We start from the raw sequence: 23527 nt of genomic DNA on the forward strand, positions 1-23527 counted from the left end.
GCCAGCACCATGTCCTAGCCAGCTGCCTAAGTTGCCTTTTGCTGGATCCAGCCCTGGTTTAAGTTGAGGAAACTACAGACAGCCTATTCTGAGCTGCAAAACCACACAGTAGAACTACCTGTTCTGACTGGGTTTCTGACAGACTTCAGCTGGTCTGTAAGTGACCTGAACAGTGTCCTTCTGTTTTCTTTGGTTGAAAAGACCTTTTAGCTTCATCTAGCTTGCACTGTAAATAAACAGCACTGAAATAACAGTCTCCAATGAGTCAATATGCTGTGTGTGTGTGTGTGTGTGTGTGTGTGTGTGTGTGTGTGTGTGTGTGTGTGTGTGTGTGTGTGTGTGTGTGTGGTATGTGTGTGTGTGTTTACGTGTATGTGTGTGTATATGCATGTTACCCTGCTTCCTGTTTTGTTTAATGGCTGAAAGGTTTCTCAAGTTGAGCTGATTAAACAGTTTGCATGCTTATGTAGGCATCTTACATCTGCCGGTACTTATCAACAAAACGACCACTAAATATGGATAATTTCTTTTAAGAGCAATAGTAACAAAACATTTCTACAGTATCTGTCTGTTGGAACAGAATTTTGTGCAATACATACTAGAGTTGTTCCTGGCAGCTTTATTGCAAAGGGGCTCTGTGCTGATCAGTATCGGCTTCAGCATATATTAGTACATTACATAAATAATTACAAAGTTGCATGCAATGTGCATGCAACACTGCTAAAAATAGAATGCAAATTATTGATGAGGCCAGGAGGTGTCATTGTTTTCCATACCCAAACAGTGGACAGCCTAAATGTTGTGATCTTAAAATTGATACACTAATCTGTTTTCCGACTAGTGTCAGTGTGGATGAATTTTCATACTTATGCTGCAGAAAGTGTGGTGTCATTAGTAAGTCATAAAATGCACTCACAAAAGATCTGGAGAAACATAAAAAAATGTAATGCACTGGGCTGTGTGTCACCTGCATGGATATACACTGTCAGGTTACCCAGTGGTTTCTTTGTGCCATGGACTTGAAGAACAGCATGACAGCTGAAGCCACAACACTGTGATAGTGCTAGCATGGTGAGTAATGGTACAAACCTATCAAACCCTGAATTGCCAAACTCACAACATACAAAATGGCTTGTTTCAAAGTTTTCTAACTACTAGCTCTTTCTCCAGCTATGCATACCCCCTCCAGATAATTAGAAACAACTCCAAGATACACACATACAGTGTGCATTGCCTTATGTGGTGATGAAATAAGCCATCTAACCTGGCATTACATTTCACAATTTGAAATAATGGATTTAAGACATTTAACTGGTCAGTATACTAAAAATGAAATATTTCAGGATTTCCATCTGTATGTATCTGTCCTGCTGTCTCCAGTTAACACTGCTCTTCTGTCCACCCCTGTGGTCTCCTTTCCAGTGTACCACATGGAAGCCACTTAACTCCCCTCCCTTGTGGCATAGTAGTCCCTTTCCTCTGGCTACATCATAGTATCCAGCTACCTTATGCCATCCCCTATTCCAGCAAAGATTTACTTCCCTATGGAGGTGCATTCACAGACAAATGGCATAAGCATCTACTCTGCATTCCAAAGTTGTCTGGTTACAGAGGCATAGCTAGGGTGGGGCGAAGGGGGCAGCCACCTGGGTGCAAAGTGTTTAGGAGGCATGATCGGCAGATCCCGATTATCCCTTGTGAGACTCAAACCCTGCACCGTGTGTTTGTAAGACAAACATCTTAATCATTAGGCCACCCTCCTCTCTTTTGTATCTTATCACCTTCTTAGAGGGTACCTACACCAGTGCTGAAGGACCCTTTACTATTTGAAACCCTTTGCTTAGAATGCTACCATCCTGTGACCTGAATACAAGAAAACATTCAACCTGAGTACAAACTGATAGCAACCTTTACCATGAAACATGAGGATTTAGTATCTCAAAGATTTCTACACCTGTGGAATAAACTCACCCTCCCACTTAAACTCACCCCATCAGTCCATACCTTCAAGAAGGAAGTGGATATCAACATGGGCATCCGCAAGATCCAAACTGGAATCTGGAGTATCAGGCTCCTTAATGGCAAATATGTCTTGAGCCAATCCACCAAAACCATCTGTCTATGAAATCTGTCTAGTATTTCAGCACAGAGGGCTAAAAGTCTTGGGTTTGATACCCTCAGTATCCACTTGGCTACTGCATGACTCTGAGTAAGTAGCTTTAGACGGACAGAGCACCCAGGCTGCCCCTGAGGAAATCCACTTGTGCCATAATGGCTTTTCTTAGGTAAAAAATAGTAACATAAAACTATAAAAATGTGTGACATTTCAAATGTATGCATAAAACAGTGTCACGTGTTATGATTTGTGCAACAAATTAAATTATGTACTTCATATAATAAACATGATAGTTCATTCAGTTCCAGTGTTCTACATTTCAGCGTGAAATCATCTTTAGGTCTACTCCCACACCCCCATTCTTTATGACAGTTTTATTTGACATCATTAATTTATTTTGTAGACATAAACATGATAATTATATCCATTCAACAACACTGTCTTCTTTCAGGGCATCCCACAGTATAGGAAATCTTTGAGTTTTTTTCTGTACTGTGAATCAGTATTATTTTTCTCAAACCTTATGCTGCCCCTATATAAACATATGGTGGAGTTCCAGGTATTTCAGATGTCATGCATTACCCACTGCAGGTGTTAACTTAATGATAATGCTTTAACAAATACTGTATCATATGTGGTATACAGCAATGATAAGAACAAGGTATTACTACAGGTGGTTCTTTCTGTGTTCCAAATTTTCCTCACGCTGCAGGTATCCTATCACTTACTTTTCCTCATATTTATCTTATTGACTTCAGAGTAGTCACAATTCATTAGAGTTCCTAGCATGAGGCGTATGGTTTGTGTTAAAAAACAGGCCTTATACCACAATGGAACCATTTGAAATTCAGAGACATGTTAGCCATGATGAGGCAATACTTCATTATTGACTAAATTATATGTTTCTGAATTCCATTTATAAGTACAACATGCAGATCTGCACAGAAACACACACACATACACACACACACACACACACACACACACACACACACACACACACACACACACACACACACACACACCACAGTTCCCATACCTGCCCCTGACTTTTCTGCCCTCCCCCCAATAGTTGAAGTGTCATCACAACACGTATCTAATGATGCAGCTGAACAGGGTACAAGGGAACTATGGTGTGTGTGTGTGTGTGTGTGTGTGTGTGTGTGTGTGTGTGTGTGTGTGTGTGTGTGTGTGTGTGTGTTTGTGCAGATCTGCACATCGTGATTGTAAATGGAATTCAGAAACATACAAATTACTCAATAATGAGGTCTTATCTCATCACAGCTAACATGTCTCTAAATTGCAAGTGGATACATTCGCTAGTGTATCCCCCACCCTGATCTCCATACTATTGTTGCTGCATTTACAGCACTTTAACAGTAATACCTGGTGGTCTAGTGTATACCCCACCCTGATCTCCATGCTACTGTTGCTGCCTTTACAGCACTTTAACAGTAATACCTGGTGGTCTAGTGTATCCTCCACCCTGATCCCTGTACTATTGTTAGTGCCCTTATAGCACTTTAAGCATAATGACTAGTTTCAAGTTATTCTCCCAACCCCCAATCACCATTGTACTGTCACTATCATTAAGGCACTGTACTCTTTGATTATTCCTAGTGGTTTAGTGTATCCAGAAATCCCCAGCCCACATATTACTGTTGGTGCTGCTATGGCACTTCTTTTTCAGAGTATTCCCTGGGGTCTAGTGTATCCTACAACCCCCCAGTCCGCACACTGCAGTTGGTGCTGCTATAGTATATCCTTTTCAGAGTATGCCCTGGTGCCTAGCGTATCCTACAACCCCCCAGTCTGCACACTGCAGTTAGTGCTGCTATATTATATCCTTTTCAGAGTATGCCCTGGTGCCTAGTGTATCCTACAACCCCCCAGTCCGCACACTGCAGTTGGTGCTGCTATAGTATATCCTTTTCAGAGTATGCCCTGGTGCCTAGTGTATCCTACAACCCCCCAGTCTGCACACTGCAGTTGGTGCTGCTATAGTATATCCTTTTCAGAGTATTCCCTGTGGTCTAGTGGTCCCCCTCACTCCCCTCTCACCTCTGTGCTGTCGATGTCATTACAGCACTTTAAGTGTAATCACTGTTGGCCTACTGGTTCCCTCTTACCCCCTGGTCTTCATACCACATTCATGGTAAGCAGTTGAACATGGCCTTTTGGTAATGTTCAGTATCTCAAAGGGGTGGGAAGTGCCTTGCTGATCTACACGGCCGAGCAGTTTCTTAAATCACTCAGTCATGTAGATGCCTTCCTGGAGACAGTTCCAGGGAGAAAATACAAGACTACTTAGTATATGCCCTCCCCAAATACCTCATTAGCATTCAGCACAGCTTTGTGGTAGAAAACCATGCAGCACCGTGCTAGGGTGGTTGCCAAATCAGAGAAATGTCATGGTACCTTCTTGAATCTCCCCGAAACACTGCACAATCCTTAACAGCACATTTATTAAAAAAGGCAGTTAAAGCAAAAGCTTCACATAAACGTTAGCAGGCTTATAGAGCAAAGACATGCTAAAATAAAGTCAAAACTAAATAGCTGATAATGTTAAAAATTTTAACTTCTTATATCCTTAATCCATTAGGAAAATGTAGCTAAATGATTTTGAAATACAATTAAAATGCAACACTTAAAAATAACCTGTTCTGTAAGTCAGTATAATGAATGATTTAAAATGTAGCACTTAACTGACATTTAAAATGTATGAATATTTATAATCTATAAACTAGTTTTTGTTCCAAATAAAATGTAAAACAAAATAAAAAATCATAATATATATTCAGTTCAATAGCCCTTATACATCTGCATTTCTGTATAAATTACTTGTATGTTGGCCGCACTGAATAATCTGGCGGGTCTATATTATATGATCGATGGTTGAAAACATTGAACACCATATGGTCGACACCATATGGTCAATGTCTTCAAACATCGAACTTATTAAAAAAAAAAAAAAAGTACCCTAATGGGTTTAAGTAGGGGGGCAAGCCCCCCTGCACCCCCCACACCCCCGGCTACTTAAATATACCAACTCTGGGACCGCACTACATTGCAGTAAATAGAAATCTCCCCTTATGGAGATTTCCGTTTACACGCTCGATGCTGTGCGATTTTGCTATTCTCGTGTTGACAATATCAGTTTCAATATTGTCGGCTTTCGAGAATATAATATAGACCCTAATCTGGCATATGCTCATATAATTGCTGAATTATGCATTTAACAAAAATGAAATATGTTTATATCTTAATCAGAGGTGTATTAATTAAACTGAGCACACTTAGTTATATAATCATTTCTTGCTTCTCTCCACCCACAGCTGACCATCACCTGCTCTTGTTGCCCCCTGCTGAGTCCCTAGACCCCTAAACAAGCTTTTTCTAGAGACCTAATGTGCTATTCAGGACCAGAGAGAGATCAAAATATCCCACTGCAGAGTCATACTGCTTCCAAGAGAGAATTTTGTCTTTTGAAGCCAAGCATATGATATGCTATGAATCCCATGAACATCTGCTAGCTTTTTCTTTTATTATTATGGTAAATGCTGTACCGCTTCCTGGTCCTGTCTCACTAACAGAGTAAATGCATCAACAAAAACACCACCGTCCCCATGGGATAACAATACCAGACTGTATTAGAACTTACGTAGGTAGAGCTGTGTGTACTGATTTTGTCATCTGAGAGCAGTAAAATATGGTTAGTATGGAACCATGTAAGGTCATACAATAACAGCAGAATATGTAATGCAAGAAAAGACATTCTGTAATCAGAAGTGGCAGTCACAGCTAAAAAGAAGACCGATTGGCCTGAAAATGCATAGAGTGGAATGTAAATCTTTAATTCTGGACTAACTGTACATCTTTTTACAGAGACGCACTGGAAAAAGCGATCGAAGAGTTCACTCTGTCTTGCGCTGGCTACTGTGTAGCTACTTATGTCCTCGGAATTGGAGATCGGCACAATGATAACATTATGATCAAGGAAACTGGCCAGGTATGGAATCGATTGTATGACATACAGTAGTTTTATAATGATAGCAGGCAATAAAACACAGGTACCTTATTATATGGTAGACAGTATTTGTACTGGGATGGGATTGCATGCATTACTTTTAGTTCCACAGTGACCACTGAGCTGTGCAGCAAACAATGACATCTATTATCAGAATATTTCTGAACTGGTCAACTGATTTTTTTCTCACAAAACATCAACAAAAAGAAATAAACCTTTAGCCTTGTCTCCATGAATAGTCAATAGGATCCCTTGTTTCACAAGTGGTTAAGTAGCACAGACATATATTGAGCAGTGAAGACAGATTAACCTTTTATATAAAAATGGGTATTTAAAAGGTGTGCAACACAAACTACTTTTGGAGTTAAAATGCATCTGATAATTATTATTTAAATGTAATGGCTTTGACAATACAGCCTGGTCTGGTAATTAAGGCAGAGGAATAAGGCTAGGATTTGATAATGATATGCTTCCTGTGCCAAGGGTACAGGCTTTGAATCTGTCCACATTCATTTGCATACTATATAATATTGAGCAAGTCAGTTAAACAGACAGTGATTTGGGGCAATTGGAGATCTGATACATTTCTTAGAGGTTAGAATAGGAGCCCTTTGTAGACAGTATGTGTAGTGAGAAGTATGACATTTCCATTCAAAACTTTAACTGGTTGCATGTGCTTTCACCCAAAAGGGCCATACAGTGCTTTAAGAATGGAACATCACCTGATAAAAGGAGCAGACAATTTTTAAAGTTGATGTTCATAAAATACTTTAAAAGCCTTTTTCTATTGATCCGTGAAATCTGCTCTGTGCTTTGAAATTTGTTTAACTGTCATGTTTAGAAAGTTTAACAGTTTAATAATGCGAAGTTCTGCCCACTGGTACGATGGCAAGGTGCTGGACTGTACTGCTTGAAAACTGTACTCAACTAGTGTATCAAGGCCATAGGGGCAGACAGAAGGAGGTTAGACTGGCCAGCCATTGAGTAGCTCTCCTTCTACATAAGGCAGATGTGACAGTTCCTGCCACAGGAGCAGCCCCTGGTAAAAGCCAGGGGCTAGCACCAAGGGATTACCTATTTGTAGTTGGGAGAATGATGTAATGCTTGCAGAATAAGCAAGAATCATATGTGTGGGAACATGCAGCTAACCCAGCATTTGAAAACATTGTGTACTCGTTTTGAGAGTTAGTTTATACTAGCAAATGATAGCTGTGATTGCCTGACCTTTTTCTTTAGATTTCTTAAATCGGATTATTCACTGATCACAAAGAGCCAATTTCAGGTATTGCCTGTACATGCATTAATTGAAAAAGGCAAGTAAGACAAATGACTCCACTAGGATATATATAATTATGCAATTAAAATGCAATGCAACCATGGTTGTCATATGCAATACAAAATAATTGCAGTAAGAACTATAACAATTACAAAAAATTAGGTGCAAGATAGATTCACGCCCATGTAATATTGTTGGTTAAATGTTACAAGTTAAATCAACATGTCTTAAGAATACAGGAGAAATAACCTAGTCAAAAGTGAAAAAGGTGGGAGGCTGGGATTAGATAACCCCAGTGTGATGAAAGAGGTGGCATGGAGATCATTCTAAGAGAAGTTCTCTAAACTTTGAGCAGCATTATTTGTACTGAAAAAAGACGAGATCAGCTGAGAGGGATTCAAATAATTTTGTACCAAACACTGAAAAATTGTCACCAAGGTAATGTAGATTGTTTTGGAGAAGACTTACCATAGGACTTTGCTGGAGAAGAAGCAAATGTTGTATTCAGACAATCTTAAAATTAATCTAAAGACAAGGGGAGGGAAGAAGTCAATAACTAAAAGTTTAAAAAGAAAAAAGTTTAAAAACAGAACCACTTTGACTCCCACCACTGGCTCAGAAAAAAAAAAGAATACCAAATAGATGTGACAGGCATATGTCATGATACAGCGCCATCAACCCCCCTTTTTCCTATTTTCTGTATGCTTTTGGGGTATCATAGGTTTATAAGTTCATAGGTGTCTAGTAGGGCCTTTATAAGCCTAGCCATGCAACTCAAATGTGACCCACAAATTTGATTTATACAAGTAGAGACTGCCTCTGTCCATCAGAGAAATAGGAGCCAGACCAGGGTGAATTTCCAATTACCCATCAATTGGCCCAAGTTGCACTTAAAAACAGATGTGAAGGAACTCTGTTTCACATGGATGGGGAGCCAGTTCCAGAGAATGGGAATTTTTGAGTAACATATCTGTCTCTCCAACACATCCTATTTATGTTGCATGCAAAATTTAGGTATTTTTTAGGGGTTTCAAGCAATAAAGGTAGGACATTGTGTTTAATCCTTGTATTCTTTTTGTAAAGAACCTTTGTGGATGCTTTAGTTGCTGCATGTGTCTGGTCAGGTACATACCGAAGGGAGCATTATACTCTATAATGGGTCTTATGAGGGCCGAGCATAGTGTTATCATGGGTTCCCAATTACAACCGCGAAGGTCCACATACTGGAATATGGAAACGTCAACACGTATTCATCGAACCATGAAAACACTGATCGTCCTGAAGCGTGAAATCCAAAATGTCGAATCGTCATGGTTGGCCCTTCTGCAGTATAGCTCCGTAAGGTAAGTGTGCGATAGTTATGGACCTTATGGTTAGGGTGTGGGTTAAGCTAAGTGCTTAGATGGTAATGTATGTGAGGTTTAGTGTAGGGTTAGAAGTAGGGTTTTGTTAAGCGTATGTGTGTGGATTATTTATTTTGTTTGGGTATAGCTTCTTAGGATAAGTGTGCGATAGTTATGGACCTTAGGGTTAGGGTGCGGGTTAAGGTAAGTGCATATTTGGTAGTATATGCAAGATTTAGTTTAGGGTTAGAAGTAGGGTTTAGTTTATGGTTAGAAGTAGGGTTTTGGTTAGTGTATGTATGTGGTTTATTTATTTTGTTTGGGTAGGTAGTATGTAGCGGGTGGTGGGGTTGGACAACTATGACGGTTCAAGTTTTTGAATTTCGCAGTTTAGGGCATTCGGTGTATTCACAGTTTGCGTAATATGTGTCAGTGTTTACGTATTCTGTGAATAGGACTTTCGCGGTTCTAATATAGAACCGGTATGATGGCCTCTCTGGACCTAGATGCCATACCCTTGTTTGTAAGTTGAGCAACATAGGATTTTGTATGACCTTGGACACATGTTGGTTGAAGACTAGATTACTATCTACATAAGTTCTCAGGATCCCTGACTAGTTAATCAACTTTTAAGAGTGTTTTATTGATGACACAGTTACCTGGGGTGATCGACTTCCTAAAAGGTACTATAATGCATTTCTTGCTACTGAGTTTTAAGCCATGGTTTTGGCACCAAGCATTTGTCTGTATTAGACCATCCTGAACGGTGTTCTTATCTTGGGAGGATTAAATTACTGCTCCCAGTTTGTAATCATCTAAGAACTTGGTCAGCCAAAGCCTTTGACATTGACTTTGACATCCTAGAAGTAGATGCCAAAGAGGAGTGAACCCTGCACAGAGCCATGTGGGGAGTCCACTGGTGACCATCCACTTTGTAGAGGTGGCATCACCAATTCTAACCTCCCAGTTCTAACCTCCTGGGTTTTATCAGTGACCCAGCTATATAGCCACTTACACAAATGCATTGACTCGGCTGTACTTAACAATAACAAAACTAGGTCTTCCCGTAAAAACAAGCCACCCTGGTGGGTATAAGTATAAATAAGTTATACAATAAAGGAAAGAAACTGATATCTAAGAACAGGAGAGAGCTTACTCAACAGATGAAAAATATCCTCTACAGCTTGAACAAGCAAATCAGATATCTTGTTAAGTCTGCATCCTCAGCTAAAGAAAATCACAAGACATTCTTTAGCAACATTTGAAACCTAAATGGGAATCTCCAGCTGTGTGCCGAGCTTATAGTAGACGGTACCATTCACACTGAACCTGAGGATATCGCCAACCTGCTAGCTGGCAGATGTGGCAATAACTTCACCCCCCTGTCCCCGTCGGCCATACTACAAAGTGTCCATGGGACCAGATGACATCCCAGGATGCTTACTAAACAATGTAAAACAAGACCTAGCAGAACCACTCAGCGCTCTCTTTAACTTTGACCCGAAAACCAGCTTTGTCCCGGCAGAGTGGAGAACAGCAACAGTGATCCCCTTACACAAAGGGGGTCCATCATCTGAACCTGGGAAATATGGACCCATAAGCCTGACCAGCCTTATCTGCAAGACCATGGAAAGAATCATCATAGACCTTATCCACAACAATATAGGTGACCTTTAAACTCTTGACCCAACCCAGTTTAGCTTAGTCAAGGGTAGATCTTGCTTATTAAACCTGGTGGACTTCATTGAGAATGTCACCCAAGCCCTGGATGAGGGCAAAACAGTATATACCGCCTTTCTTGATTTAGCCAAGGCCTTTGACACAATCCTCCATTCAGGTATCATAGAGAAACTCTCTCAGCTGGAGGCTAACCTATACATTAATAGATGGGTAGCCAACTGGCTTACAGACAGAATGCACACTGTCAAAGTTGGGGAGTCCACCTCCACCAGTAGACCAATTACCATTGGCATACCACAAGGATCTGGGCTGGGCCCTCTGCTGTTTGGAATATATTTCTCTGAAGCCCAGGTGAATGTAGATGCCCTGTGGCTTACCAAGTTTGCAGATGACAGTAAACTAGGTGCAATCACTGAGTCCCCAATGATGTTAACATATTACAGAAAGGGCTGACACAAACAAATGATTGGTGCCGACCCTACGAACTAAAACTTAATGCAAACAATCCCTCATTATCCCCTTTGGAAAGAAGTAGCCCCTGCTAATTATGATCTAGATGGCACCCCTCTAAGCTCAAACCCAGTGGTATGTGACTTGGGAACACAGGTTAATAGCAACTTAAACTTTGATCACCCTGTGTCAGTAGTGGTAAGAAAGCATTCTACATTGCTCAGCTCATAAATAAGGGCATCACATCCAAGACTGGGGAGAAGTTATAACTCCACTGTACTCAAGCTTTATCAAACTACTAACTGAGTACAATGCTCCCTTCTGTATGTATCCCAGTAGACACCTGCAGCCACTGGAAATATCACAGAGGTTTCTAACTAAGAGAATCCAGGGCCTCCAAAACATGACACACATGGAAAGATTGAAAGCCCTGTCACTGTACTCTTTATCATACAGGCTGCTGAGAGGCAATCTCTTCCTGATCTGCAGAGCAGTCTTGCACTCTGCCCCAATGGAAATGTTGCACATCCACAAATTAAATGGGATAAGAATAACTCAATCCAGGGATCTCAACCTAGCCTGTGACATTAACAGAACATGTTGCAGAGACAGATATACCTCCCAGAGATGGCCACTCCTCTGGAATAAACTCTTAATTCATGTGAAGCAGAGCTCCTCAATGACCTTATTTAAACCCACTCTTGACAAATGGATGGCTGACAATAAATTCACCCTGGGGGTGGCTCCTGTGTCCTTCATGGACAGGAGCAATTGGTGCTAATCACAAAATTGCTCTGTTAAGAATGGCCACTGAACTATGGTCAATAAGGGTACTCCGGTTTTTATATGGTTAGGCTTGTAAAGGCCCTATGGCCATTAGCCTAGTAACCTCCAATGAACATATGAACCTATGAGTTAGCTATCCAGTGTGTTATAAAGGGGTTTATACCTAGTTCTGGAGGTTTGTTGACAATGCCCAAGTGGGGTATTGCATGAAATGCTTTAGCCAGATCTAGGTAGGCAGCATGCACCGTTTTCCCCTCATCCATTGCCAGTGTCCTTTTCAAAGAAGTCCACAATATTCAGTAAGCAAGATCTTCCTTTGACAAAGCTAAACTGGGAAGGATCCAGTGTTTGGAGGTCTCCTATGTCCTTGTTGATCACTTCCATGATAATTATTTTCATGGCTTTGCAAATAAGGCTAGTCAGACTAATTGGGTCTGTAGTTTCCAGGATCTGTTGAAGGTCCTCCCTTATGAAGGTGAATGACTGTTACAGTCCTCCAGTTATGTGGTACTAAGCCTGTTTTATGAATGTAGTTAAATAACGACTTCAGGGATCCTGATAAGTCACATTTTAGACAATTTAGGAGGCATTCTGGGATGTTATTGGGGCCCATTGTGGCTGCATTCTTAGCTTTAGTGAGCAAACCCAATACATGCTCCCTAGTTATAGTTGGAGGGGTTATGTTTGAAAGTATTTTTGAGGGGTTAGTTGAGGGTGAGAAGGGGGTAAAGCTGGAACTGAATCTGTCTGCTAAGAGGTTCTCTGTATAGCCAGGCTCAGTGAATGGGGCACCATTAACCAACAATTCAGCATATTGCTGTGTGCTGCCCTTGGGGTTTCTGACATAGCTGTAGAAGGCCTTATGGTTATCTTTTACCTGGGAGGCTATCTTAATCTCAAAGTTCACTTTGTTTGACTAATTAGCCCTCTTACTTTCCTACTTACTTTGATGAGAGAGCTTTTATCTTTATGGGAATTACCTTTCCTGATTTTTGCCATAATTTTTTTTTTACCTTTTGTTGTGTAGTCTGTTTAATTTGAGATGCCACCCAGGTGGTTTGTTTCTAGATCTAGTCCTGGGCTTACTTCTGGTTCAGACAGCAGCCTCTATGCAGCCATTGACATAGGTTCATAGGTTCATAGATTAGTGCTAGGCTAACTGCCCTTGCTAGCCATTTTAAGCCTAGCCAATTATCCCTTGTGAGACTCAAACGCTGCACCTTGTGTTTGTAAGGCAAACACCTTAACTATTAGGCCCTCTCCCTCTCTCTACACATCATTGTGCAGAATTTCTGACAGCAATTCAGCACAGGCTGCTGTGTTGTCTGGGTTTGGGGGGGGCATTGAATTTTTGCAATCCATCACTTAATTAAAGGTAATTGCTTTGGAATAGTTCCTAACTGTTATTGTTTTAATGGGGTTACACAGCTGATTTTGATTTTGAACGAGACAGCTTTATGGTCAGACCTTAGCAGGGAGGATGAGACATTAGAGGGATGCAGCATTCTCCCATATTTGGAGGCACGCGCTTCAATATGTTGGAGCCTCTAGTGGGTGTATTCCCTTTTTGGTCAGAGGTGTTTGTATTCATCTAGTGGGTCTATTCACTGTTTTATCAAAGGTGTTTGTATTCACAAAGTCCAGAAATCTCTGTGCATGTAGATTTGAGGCTGTGTAGGATTCCTAGTCTATAAAAAGGTAATTAAAGTCTCCCATGAGTAGGGTGTTAGGTTGGATGGCAGGTGTCTCCAGTAGATTCAAGTATGCAGTGTGACTTTTTGGAACATGGAGGGTGACCTGTAGCTGGCTAAGGATACAGTACAGGACTTTGTCTAAGATCTGCATGTGGAAGGACTCCAGCATAGCATCCTGTTTGACTACTCTCTAAGTACACTTGTTACTGATGTATATTGAGACACCACCTCCTTTATCCCTTGTCTCTGGGGTACTCTTTGCCTCTTTAAAGCATGTCTTGGCAATAGCACAGATGTCTGTATTCTCGAGTGTGAGGAGGGCTTCGAGGGAGTGTAGTTTTTTTGTTTATGTTCCTGGCATTGAGCAGTAGTACCTTGAGGTTCAGTTGAGTTGATTTTGCTATGTTAGTGGGTCCCTATTAGATCAACAAAAAATCAAAATCTCGAACGGCTTAGATGTCAAAAATGCTGTTCTTCATAATCGCTATTGTGAGATCACAGTACAGTGAAGATCACAAAATTTGCCCTTTCCTCACTGTAGTGTGATCTCGGAGTTCGAATATATATTTAGCAGGGGGTGTGAGGGAAACAGCCCCCCACAATAGCGATTTCGATTACCTGCATTTTTGCTCATGTAAGCGTTCGAGATTTTGAAATTTCTTCTATATAATATAGACCCATGCCAGTAGGTTTGTCAATCTGACATTGACTAAAAAAGACCATATGAGGGTGGATAAAGATTTAGCCAGTATTTGAAAGCCTAGAGGGGAGAGGTGCAGACCATCCTCAGCAAAGCATTGTGATCTGTTAACCATGTCCTTCCAAACTGACAAATACATGATTGCCTTAGAATGACACTAGAAAGGCAACCAGTTGTCAGAATTAGTCATTTTTTTTGCTAATATTGTGGTATCATCCTTGGTGATGGTTATATGCTACTCAGTGTTAGACTGATACCATCCTGAAACACATAATCTGAAAGCTCCATAATGTCTCTCTTCATATAGTCCAGGTAGGTACATCTCAAGTCATTTACACCTACATGAACTATGATGGAATCATACTGATACCTGTGGTGTAATGACTTGAGTCATGCATGATTTGTGAGATTCTGGCTCCAGATAAGCAACTAACAGTTATGTTCTCCTTGTTCAGCCTGGTTTGAGGGGTATCAGTATAGCTTACAATGGAGTCCCCTATGACGAGAGTCCAGGGAAGTGTGTTTGCTTGCCTTAGGGGCTTAGTGTTTGGGACTCCACAAAGAGTGACAGTGTGTGTGGTGTTACATGGTGTTTTTTTCAGTTTACCTTTCATCGTCACAAATAACATGTGCGACTTGTCATATAGCCAACCCTATAGGTCGGAACATGCACTTTTGAATAATGAAAACACCGAAAATGCTAAACAATGAATCTGACATTCTGTGAATGTTGAATGTTTTCGAAACTCCTGACATTTCCGGATGTCTCCAAACACTGTTATGCAGGGGGGTATACACACATGCTAATGCTCACACACGCGCAAACACATACACACACACACACACACACACACACACACACACACACACACACACACACACACACACACACACACACACACATTACTGTGGGAGCCGGCAGGAAAGGGGAAGAAATGTGACATAAGTGGCAATGTTAGATCTGATTGCTAGAGGAGTTTAAGGACAAAAGTAAATATAAATAAACCTAATAGTGCAAAAGCACCATTATATCTTATGTGACCTTAAATGGCAAGCAATTGAAATAACTTGTTTTACTGTCTTTAGCAATCCAAGAGTTCGTACAAACCATATAACACATTGTGAGAAAGGGTATGTTACATATTTCACTTAAATAGTTTTCATTGTTTGTTTGTTTTAATTTATTTACCAGGTAAGTGGGTTGGTCCAAATACCCCTTTCAGTCACAATCCAGGCTCAGAATGAACAAAACATGAGTACAAACAGTAATTTTGAATTAAAGAATATTTTCCTCTGGGTATTAATGTCTTTCCTATCCTCTGCTGGACGTAACATGAGCCTGATTTTCTTACACTTTTTCACTCGTTAAGGAAATTTTCTTCTGCGTATTCCACCATGCATGATATACCCATTTCATTCCCTAACCTGTGGCTAATTTCATATATCATATATGCCTAGCTGCTTAAAGTTTAAAATTTCAACCAAGAGGGACTCCTTCCTTATTCCCTGAAGACAATCCATACCAAAGAGGGTTACAGTGTCTGTTAACAAAAGGTTGCTTTGTCAACGGAATTTCAAGCAGCCAAGAAAACAAAACGCATTCCTTTACTAGTATTCCCCAGCAGTTGTGACAAAAATGAGTCATGTTCACTTTCCAGTACCTACAATGTTGAATATTTTACTGATATAAAAATCCTGTTGAATGTATTTTTGGCTTAAATGTTTGGATACCTGTTCCTACCCTGTTCTGTGTAGTAGTGCCATCTCACTTCTCAACATTTTTAATGGTGCTGCAGTTTTCGTCTTTTGTTTTTTCTTCTGTTATTAGCACATAAGGCTGGCCATGTTCAGAAAAGTGAGGATTTTGGTATTGGAAAGTCTTTGTTAATGAATGCCAGAAATCCATATTTCCATGATAGCAACGAGGACTGGAACACTGCATGTTGCCAGAAACATTATAATTTCTCTTTAGTAGTAGCCCGGCCTGCTATGTTTAAGGCATGCCGGCTCCACTAGGCTCTGTGGCATGGAGGGAGACAGCCCTGATTATGACACAGGTGACTCCAGTCCAATTAGTGACGCAGGTACTACAGGAGGACGGTGACATTGATGGGCATGAATGGTCAGTACTCACTCACCAATCATGTAGCAAGAGAGGTGGTTCAGCTTCAATAGAATAGGTTCATAGTTAAGTACTAGGTTAACTGCCCTTGTGAGCTATTTTAAGCCTAGATGACTTCTTTTTTAAGGGTGAGACTCAAACTCTATACCTTGTGTCTGTGAGGTAATTACTTTAACCATTATACCATACAGATATTATGTATTATGACCTTGCCAACAACTGTTAATCACTAAGATGATCTAGCTTCTTCTGTTCTTTCCAGTTACAAAGTCCTCCTACTTTGTTTCTGGCTTCAGTCTCAACTTTCATTCCTTCTGATAGCATTTGTGTATGCTGTACCATGCATTCTTGACTTCCTTTCACTGTCTGTATCCCTCCACTTCTACTCAAAGTCTGTTTCATGTATCCACCACCCTTCATATGAATAAATGCTTCTTGTCTCACCATGTAACCTATCCTCTTCCAGATTTCTATTCTTATAGGTTCATAGTTGTTTACTAGGTTAACTACCACAAGGGTCTTTTTAACCCTAGCCTTGCATCCCAATTCTCTGACAAGTTCTGATATCCTTGATAATTGTAAGCATGGGCCTGGGAGATGAACCATTTACAGGTTACCTGTGTCCATTAGAGACATAGGTGCCAAACCAGGGATGAATTTCTGGTTTCTCATCCAGTTGTCCATGTTGTACTTGAATTGGGTTAGGGAGGAGCTCTGCTTCACATGGATGGGGAGCCTGTTCCACAGATGGGGTAGTTTCTGGGATACATACCTATCTCTCCATCAGGTCCTATTTATATCACAGACAGGGTTTAAGTCTTTAGAACAGGTAATTCTGGCACTGTTTGTTTTGTGGATATGCAGGAGGTCCATCAGAGTGGGGTCTGATAATGTCCTGTATGCCAGGCATAGATCTCTCCTCAAAAGTCTGTAGGAGACAGAATACAGGGACAAGGCCTTGAGATGTTATGCATAGAACATATTACTTACATCCTGTATTCTTTTAGTGAGGAGCCTCTGTGGACCTTCCAGTTGTTGGATATGCCTGGTTAGGTACATACCAAAGGGGGCATTGTACTCAATGATAGGTCTGATGAATGCTGAATACATTGGAACAATGACTTCCTTGGACTTAGATGCCATACATTTGTTTATAAATTGAGCAATATAGAATGATTTCCTCACCACTGTAGACACATGATGATCAAAGGCTAGATTACTATCTATGTGTCCCTTAGTCCCTGGCTACTGGGTTAACTCTAAGGGGTGTGCTGTCAATGTTATAGTTGGGAGGGTGGCCTAATGGTTAAGGTGTTTGCCTTACAAACACAAGGTGCAGGGTTTGAATCTCACAAGGGATAACTAGCTAGGCTTACAATGGCTCGCAAGGGCAGTTAGCCTAGTACTAACCTATGAACCAGGGATGGATGACTTCCCAAAGGATACTATTATACATTTCTTGGCATTCAGTTGTAGTCCATGGCTCTGACACCAGTTATTGCTCTGTCAGTCCCTCCTGAAGAACATTTGTGTCAGTGTGAGATTCAGTTACCGCTCCTAATTTACAATCATCTGCAAATTTAGTCAGCCAGAGACCACTGACAGTGGCCTTCACTTCTGAGAAGTAAATGCCAAAAAGGAGCAGTCCAAGGACTGATCCATGAGGGATTCCACTTGTGACTGGATTCTTTGTAGAGGTGGACTTCCCAATTATAACTTCCTGGATCCTGTCTGTGAGCCAGTTGACTATTCACTGGATGACATATGGGTTTATACCTAACCTCTTGAGTTTGTCAACAATGCCCAAGTGGGGTACTGTGTCAAATGCCTTGGCCAGGTCAAGGTAGGCAGTGTGAATGATTTTGCCCTCATTCATTGCTTTGGTGACCTTCTCAAAGAAGTCCACCTGGTTGAGTAGGCATGATTTGCCCTTGACAAAATCAAACTGGGTTGGGGCCAGTGTCTGGAGGTTTACTATATCTCTATTGATCATCTCCATAATAATTATTTCCATGGCTTTACATATAAGACTAGTGAGACTTATGGGTCTGTAGTTTCCAGGGTCTGTAGATGGCCCACCTTTTTGCAGATGGATGACTGTTGCCTTTCCCCATTCATGAGGCATGAAGCCTGTTTGGAGGCTACAGTTAAATAGTAATTCCAGAGCCCCTGATAGGTCATGTTTCATGCTATTTAGAAGGCATCCTGAGATATAGTCTGGGCCCATTGATGCAGTGTTCTGAGCCTTAGAGAGAGCGTTAAAGAGATGATCCATAATGAAATCAGGGGGAGCTATATTAAATGGTATTTCCTGAGGGAAGGTTGAGGGGGAGAGAGGGGTAAACATGGAGCTGAATTTATCAGCCAGAAGGTTTGTGATATCTTCCAGCTCAGTGTAGGTGGCTCCATTTACAATGAGCTCTGCACACAATTGTGTATTGCTTTGAGGTTGTGGACATAGCTAAAAAATGCCTTGTGGTTGTCCTTGGCCTGGGAGGCCAAACGTACCTAAAATTTGGCTTTGGTGTACTTCATTTGTCCTCTGAGTTGTTTAGTTTAATGAGAGTGCTTTTATCCTTCTGGGTGCTGCACCTCCTAATTTCTGCCATGATTTTCTTCCTCCTTTTATACAGCCAATTGATTTTGTAATTCAACCAGGATGGCTTGTTTTTTGAGTTAGTTCTGTACTTTTTCCTGATGGGTACAGCTGCCTCTGTGCAGCTATTAACATGGTTGTACAGGGTTTCTGTGAACAGTTCTGCACAGGCAGAAGTGTTCTCAGGGTTTATGGGGGCTTAAAATTATACCAGGTTGTCACTTAATAGCAGGAGGTTAGCCTTAGAATAGTTCCTGAATATTCCCGGTAGAACTGGGGGTCAAGGTTTTATTTTTACTTCAAAGGAGACCTTTTGTGGTCCGACCTATTTCTGCTTTATCATTACTAAGAATGTCCTTAACTCAGTTATGCCTTTGAGATAGTTCAAGATTTATGTCATATTCCTGCCTGGCCATCAACTGTCCTATATTTTATTTATTTATCCTTTGTTGACTAGGTTATTTCCAGTAGGCTAAAGGCCTCTTTTCAGAGGACATCTGGGGTGCTATTTATAATACTCAGGGAACTGCCGTACTCTTTTCAGTAAGTCCCATGGGATCTTTTACATCCAGCTGAGCTACCACCAGCTCAAGCATATGGGGCCTCAGTTTAACATCTCATCCAAAGCATGACACACTCAGGAATGCAGCACCCCCATTATGCTACACAACTGTGTCAGCTATTAATATACCTAGTGCAGGAATGGCATCCACAGCCTTCTCCACCAAAGGTGGGTGTTCTACCTCTTGCACCACTGACATTATATAATCCCTATAACTTGTTACTTAGGTCCACTACAAATGATCAAAACACTAGTCAGCAAAATGCAATTTATCAAATCCATTTCAGTGAACTGTGTTTTTGTTAATAACTTCTGCGCAATAAGGAAACTCATGACTCTCTACAAGTGTAAGTGAAGACCCCCCCCCCCCCCCCAAGTAAATATAATCTATTCTGAAGTTGCATAACATCAGCATAGGATATATTTCCCCATAGAGGTAATTTCATTTACTGGGCAATTTGGCAGAATGGATTTGGTTAACTGTGTTTTGCCAAATCATGTACTGGTCATTTGTCATTCTCCCTTTGTCAATGTTCTTGGATGTGTATGAATCCTGCCAATTCCTTGTTCCTGTAAGAACTCCAAAACTGAACATGTTCCACACAAGGCTGATAAGTAAAGCAGGGTTTGGCTTTCTTTCTTTCATTTCTTATGTCTGTCTAAGCATATTGACTCACCTATAATCTGCAAACTAAAATCAAGAGATGTCATGAAGTTTGTTTCATTACAAAATACATCCAAAAATATAAAAGGCACTCCATTATTGAGAAACAACAAACATCTACAGCTATTTGAAATTAACATCTGTTTTCCAAAAGTCAGGTCCAGTTGTCTCCCTGTAGTGACCTCACATAAAGGAGCTGTGGGATTCTGTTTGTTTCCAAGGTGGTCATCCTTAATTTATGTTTTAATCAAAATGTAAAGTATGACATAACATTACACAATGCTGGAAACACAAAAACATGATGCACATTCTTTTGCTAAAAAAAACTCAGTGCTGTCTGCTTATTTTTACTACAGCTATTCCACATAGACTTTGGGCATTTCCTTGGAAATTTTAAGGAGAAATTTGGCATCAAAAGGGAGCGTGTACCTTTCATCTTAACCTACGATTTTGTTCATGTGATGCAGCAAGGAAAAAACAACAACAGTGAAAAATTTGAAAGGTAAGGACTCTGGTTACAGAGCTGCAGTTGCAGCTACAAGCATGTGTGCCTGTTAATGTTTTAATCTGAACATGAACGCATACCTCTCAACTGTCCCTAATTTTCAGGGACGTCCCTGATTTTGACTCAAATTTTTGCTCTGTCCCTCTGAATCCCTCCTAAAACTGCTGACTTTGGGCAGAAAGGTGGTGAATTACGCTTAACGAATAATGACAATAATTAAGAGTTATACACTTCTTTTACTTCAGAAAAGGTGTATTAATTCATATGCTCCGGTTCTCTCAATGTTTCAACTTAATAGCACTAATATTTTAAAAGTGAGACTGATTGTCCCTGATTTTGTCTTGACTTTTCCCTGATTCTGTTCAAATTTGTCCCTGATTGGTTGAGAGGTCTGACATGAAGAAAAACACAATGACAAACAGAAGAACATGACACACTTGCAGATACTGCTGTTCACTGTTTGCACCTACATTATTAACTTTCCTGCTAGCTGTATATCATTCTGTATCTGGATGTTGCCCATGTCACTTTCTCCTGATTTAACTGATAAAGCACTTCCTGTTCAGGCCATAATTCAAACAGTATTTATTAAAACAGTATGCATACAAATGTCCATATAAAGAATGTGTCACATAAACCAATATCGCCAACTAGTAGTACCTTTGCCTCCCAAACATCTGATCCACCTGATTAAGTCACTCATCCTAAACTGTGATTCAGCTTACCACACCATTACTGATCTAAACCCGCTACAGATAATCTAAACCCACTACAGATAATCTAATCTCCCCTTTTTATCTTATGTGTCTCTATTAGTTTTATTATTCTAGCAGCTACTAGCCACATTTCCACCACTTCTACTTCTCCTGCCTTAACTCTATTCTCCCTTTTCTGTTCCAGTTATGTAACTGTAAATATATTTCATTTGTTAGAGCTTCTATGTATATATATTTTTCACAGATTGTCTATGTGTACTAATAAATGTAAACCATTGTTAGTTGTATACCGTTTTGTTAAATTATGCTGTATCCCAGGCTGAGCCAGTAATTGGTCATTGCTTAATTTATACCTCAGTAAACAAATTTAAATAAATAAATTAATAAAATATAATTATTAATAAATGCTCACTGCTTACCAGACTAGAAATGTGGTTAAATGTATAGATTGGAGGTTTAGTCTAACCCATCTATGGCAGAATAATTAACTTAATCTGTACAATACTCCATCTCTAGGGTCCTAATGAAACTGTCATTCTTACTATAATAAGCTATCCGTTTTGCTTTTGTTGCTGTCATTAAGCCTAGCTCAATGTACTCCCTCATGTTGTCTCTCATTAAATATTTTGTATTGTATTCTGTGTAACAAGTGTTTATTTAAACCTTCATACCAATGGTACACCTGTTAATTATACACTTTCCTAGAACACATAATGTTGTGTCTTTCGGTTTTTCCCAATTAGGGGCCGCCACAGCGGAACTCCAGTCCGCTAATGATTGGCAGTAGATTTTTATGTGCCGAGTTGCCAGCTCTGACACACAACCTTCAACGAAGGTACGCCCATTCACGCATGTCTCCACACAGAAGACACTCTAGCTGAGAATCAAACAGGACAACGTCTAACTGTGAGGCGACAACGCTACCGCAGCACCACCACCGCGGATTTTCCTAGAACACATATTACTGTTATTTATTCCTTATGGTCATTATTGATGATCTAATTAAGTCATATTTCAATTCATACTGTGCATGAAAGTACATAGGCTGTGAGTGGAGAATGTCCATGAATCAGTTCAATTATCTGCTTAAGAAGCAGAGAAGCAAAAAAAAATAAAGCTAGATTTTAGTCTTTCATCTGATAATGTATATTGTAGAGTGGTTGATAAGAGTAAAAACAAATGATTGTCTACTGCATTATTTAGTTGTGATTGATATTCCTTTGTTAACATACCTAGAAATAAAATGCATCTTTCTTTATAATAATAATTATTATTATTATTATTATTATTATTATTATTATTATTATTATGAAGCAGATTCTTGGGCTCAATCATAGTAGCATTTTCCAGGGTTCACTTTTTTATAAGATGTTGTCACAAATCAGGTGTGCATGGCATAATGTTTTACCTCATGGTCTCACATCACACTACACCAAAATCACTTATGACCAAAATATGTACAAACGGGAGTGTGACGCTGTACTTTTACACACACACACACACACACTCTCAAGAATGATTATTGGTTTGTGGGTTTAGCAATTAGTCTACAAATGGACTTATGGACACTACTGTTGTTGTAGTTTCAGTGTAACAAGGTCTTCGTTACAGTGCCAGTATTTTTGTTATAATCATTTATTAACCAGATAGGTGCAGTATGACACTTTTAAGGAGCAAGCTAGAAGCATTGTCTGGTTCAGCAACTTGTTCAGAGCAAGACAGTTTGTAATTAAAAATTGAAACAAGTAAACCCTAGAATAGAGGCTAAAGTTCATTAGCATCTCAGTACTAAACTACCGTATGATATAGTCGCACACTTAAATACGTCATTATCATTATTTGTTTATCTTGTCTTGACCAGGTTAATCCTAATAGGCTAGTGGCCTCTTTTCAGTGGATACCTGATGAGGGTATTTCTGGTACTAGATGAAATGTACTCAAGGCATCAAGAAACCTATCCTACTCATCATTGTTGTGAGTGGCAGCCATTTTGGAAGAGCACTTCCTGTTTCTGTTCCAGACACAGAAGTGGCGCAGAGAAACAGGGAAGCAGATGAAGAGAGAAGGTGATGATGGGCTAGTGAAAGAAATGAAGGAGAAAACAAATATCGAGACCAGAGAATGTGTGCAGGATTCTGAGGAAATGTTTCAAAGAAACCTGTTTCTTGGAAATGAGTCAGCAAATGATGGTTGTGTAATTACAAACCTCCAGTTGGGAGGGATGTGGGATGATTTACTTAAAGAAATGGTGGTGCAGAGTGAGCCAGCAAATGAAGGAGATGTTTCCGGA

General features: G+C 40.1%; 1 protein-coding gene across 2 annotated transcripts in view; it reads left to right on the forward strand.

Annotated features, from left to right (window-relative positions):
* The window catches only part of PIK3CD (phosphatidylinositol-4,5-bisphosphate 3-kinase catalytic subunit delta), a 912023-nt gene that overhangs the window by 836912 nt on the left and 51584 nt on the right, over nt 1-23527 (forward strand). For both annotated transcript variants that reach the window (XM_044063126.1, XR_006363658.1), the window contains exons 22-23: nt 6002-6125; nt 20373-20518. In XM_044063126.1, coding sequence (XP_043919061.1) covers nt 6002-6125; nt 20373-20518 — 270 coding nt within the window. The remainder of the gene's footprint in view (nt 1-6001; nt 6126-20372; nt 20519-23527) is intronic.

This window comes from Protopterus annectens, chromosome 2.part1, assembly GCF_019279795.1.
Source record: "Protopterus annectens isolate FY-2018-M chromosome 2.part1, PAN1.0, whole genome shotgun sequence".
In the NCBI taxonomy this organism is placed as follows: Eukaryota; Metazoa; Chordata; order Ceratodontiformes; family Protopteridae; genus Protopterus; species Protopterus annectens.